Source organism: Sinocyclocheilus grahami, unplaced genomic scaffold (genome assembly GCF_001515645.1).
Source record: "Sinocyclocheilus grahami isolate Dianchi unplaced genomic scaffold, SAMN03320097.WGS_v1.1 scaffold927.1, whole genome shotgun sequence".
Classification (NCBI taxonomy): domain Eukaryota; kingdom Metazoa; phylum Chordata; class Actinopteri; order Cypriniformes; family Cyprinidae; genus Sinocyclocheilus; species Sinocyclocheilus grahami.
The window spans coordinates 90,838-94,128 of NW_015506106.1; the positions used below are offsets into that span (position 1 = coordinate 90,838).

Sequence of the window (3,291 nt, forward strand, 5' to 3'; positions counted from 1 at the left end):
AGCAGATTCCCAGTTGTCTTTTAATCAGGGCAGGCAATGGGGGTTCTTAAAACAACATCGGGACAAAGAAAGAAAGTGAGGATGTTGGGTGAAATTGTTAATAAATGGGCTTTTATGCAGCACTTGTAACAGTGAAAGTTGAGCTATTTATGACCTTTCAGAAACAATGAGCTGAGGAGACGAGATTAGACGGCCATTCAAAGCACAGATATGAAACACCCTGATAAACATTCACATTGTCTCAGATGTTTCTCTTTGAAATATCTTAGGGGAAATATGCACAGTTGCTCAAATAGATTTAGTTGCAGTGAATGGTGCCATCAGAATGAGAGTCCAAACGGCTGATAAAAACATCACAATAATCCACACCACTCCAGTCCATCAGTGAAAAGCTGTGTGTTTGTAAGAAACAAATTCATCATGAAGAAGTTTTAACTTTAAACCGTTGTTCCTGGGCAAAATATGAATCCATAATCCATAATAATGTTACCTCCAATGAAAAAGTCCATCCGCTGTTGTCTCTCACATCAAAATCCACCAACATATTTGTTTAGAACTCAATTTGTTTAGAGCTTAATCTGTGCATATTTCTCTCCTGATTCAGACAAGACAATTTTTCACTGGAGAAAGCAATATTATGGATAGAGAACTCGTATTTTAATGTTAAAATGTTAATTGATGGACTGGAGTGGTGTGAATTGCGTGTGGATTCTTGTGATGTTTTTATCAGCTGTTTGGATCTCATTCTGACGGCACCCATTCACTGCAGAGGATCCATTGGTGAGCAAGTCAAGCAATACTAAAGTTCATAATGAGATCACTTCTAACAACTATGTAAGATTATTGTGACTTTTTTCGGCAGGAAAATCTGAGAAGCATGAGACTTTCTCCATTTTGCTGTCTGGGAGAATATAAATGTGATCTCATTCATGTTTTTCTTTCCTATGTGGAGAGGGAGAGAGGTAGAGATAAGGTGATGTTCACCTGTACTTTTCTGCCATGTTTCTAAAAGCATAACTCAAGCCAAAATAGAAACATGTGCCCACTCCTGCAGTCTCAGCCTCTTCACTTTCACACAATGTTCAAGACAAACACCTCTCTCTCTCTCTCTCTCTCTTTCGCACACACACGCACAATCCTGCTGGTTGGTGTGGCAACAGCTGGGTGAGACTCTATAAATACTCTCCTCTGTTAGAATCTCTTTTTCCTGCTGTTTCTGCAGTCACTCTCCACCTGCTGTTCTACTGGCCTCCCTCTGCTGCGGCTGGATAAACCTTAATGTCAACACTCACGCCTCGCTAGTGTCGCTAGTATATAGTTTGATGTAATACATATGCTAGAATTCAATTTGCATTGATAAAATGGTTCGAAACAGCATATACACTGGTGTTAAAAAGTTAGGGGTCAGTCAGATTTTGTAATGAGCAAAAGTCTCTTATGTTGTCTACTATATATATATATATATATATATATAGTGTGTGTGTGAAAAATGTGAAACAAAGCTGAAATGTTGGTTTACATGCTGACATGGCAGCTGATATCTGATTCCTTTGTGTTTATTTTTAGAATAGCATAGAAATGCTGATAACCTTTCAAGCCATTGAAATTTCCCTATAATCCTAATCTCTCCATCTCTGTGTCAGTTCCTGCTGATCTTCCGGAGGGCCGCGGCAGGTGAGCTGCAGGAGGAGAGCGGACTGATGGCTCTGGCTCGACTTTCAGAGATTGACGTCTCGACCAAAGGCGTTCTTGGAGCGAGGGACTTCTTTGAGGCAAAGGTTTGTGGGTTTTTATGTTAGTGTGTTTTGACGCATGAGCAACCACTACTCCCAGGTTCTCAGGTTCCCTCTTGTGGTCATATACATTAAGTACATGAAAGGCTGACATCTGCAAAGAACACATCAATAATGTTACAGAGGATAGTTGTTACACTATAAAAGCACATATTTTTTTAGCTGAACCTCTATGTCCTAAATTATTTATTTATTTATATAAGTACATTCTGATACTTTTAGTAATGTTAAACTTACAAAATATAATTTTTTGTATTAAATTGCGTGTCAAATTTTTGCAACAATTTTTTAATGTTTAGCTTAAGTTATAGGGTTATTATTTTAGTTACATTTCAGTGAACCTTTTAAAAAATGTTATTATTAAAATTAAATATTATTGTCAACATTATTTTTTATTTTTAATAATCATTTAAATAGTTATATTACATATTATTTTGGTATTTTTATATTTATAGTTGTTGTTTTTATTTAGTTATTTTAATACATTTTAATATAAAATATAAAATGTAGAATTTATAAATTGTTTTAGCAGGAATACAGCAATAGTAATACATTTCTTTTTATTTTTATGTTGTAGGCATATGACACATTCAGCAGAAATGCATTTTATTTGTATTTTGTGTGTGTTTGGTAGGTTCAGGCTCTGTCGGTGCGCAGTAAGTTTGAGGCAGAGATACGAGAGGAACAAGAAGAGAAGAAGAGGATGGAACTTGAAAGAAAACAACGGCGTGCTGCATTTAAAGAGCTGCAATCCACATTCTGCTCCTAAAACTACAGTTCTTTTAGAGAGCACAGTTTACTTGCACACAAGCACATACACGCATGCACACACTGCTTCTCGTACCTCACACCTATGTGTAATCAAAACCACAGCCGAACACTGAACAAGTAGCATTAGCGTAATTAGCCGCTTACAGCTATCCTGAAATATGCATGAGGAATTTGTCTGGCGGGTGACGGCTGACGGCTGAGGAGAAGACGAGATGACGTGAGTGAAATTTCAGGAGACTTCTAATGTAGGACTTAAACTCTAATAGACTAGATTGTGCTTCTATTTTAATCAAAGCAACTATATATTTTTAGAAACTAAAAAGTTTATTGTGAAGTTATTCAGTGTTAATCATAATTTTAAATACATGCAAAGTTGTTGTCGTGGACTAAATGTTGATTATGACCAACTGAGAAAAAAAAAAACATGGAGAGGAAGGGTCAAGAATTTTTGTTATTTTTATAGATTTTAATCATGCATTTTGTTCCATTTCCTTTTTTGTCAACTTTTTTCTACATATTTGTCAGCTAAGTATTGTTGTTAAGTTTTGGTTAATTGTATTTGATCAGATGTTCATAAAATCTACCTGTAACTCTAGTGTTTTGCCAATTACATAAAGCCCATTAAATCACTGTATTTAAAAAAATATATATTTTTTTTTTGCATGTTTTTTTTTTTTAAATTACAGTTCAGATTACATTTCAGTGAACCTTAATGTTTTTATATTAT

The 3,291-nt window shown here is 35.3% G+C and overlaps 1 protein-coding gene across 1 annotated transcript in view; it reads left to right on the forward strand.

Annotated features, from left to right (window-relative positions):
• Positions 1 to 3,291, forward strand: part of LOC107564379 (EF-hand domain-containing protein D1-like) — an 8,810-nt gene extending 5,519 nt beyond the window's left edge. The window contains exons 3-4 of the mRNA XM_016249442.1: positions 1,644 to 1,778; positions 2,428 to 3,291. Coding sequence (XP_016104928.1) covers positions 1,644 to 1,778; positions 2,428 to 2,562 — 270 coding nt within the window. The 3' untranslated portion in view covers positions 2,563 to 3,291. The remainder of the gene's footprint in view (positions 1 to 1,643; positions 1,779 to 2,427) is intronic.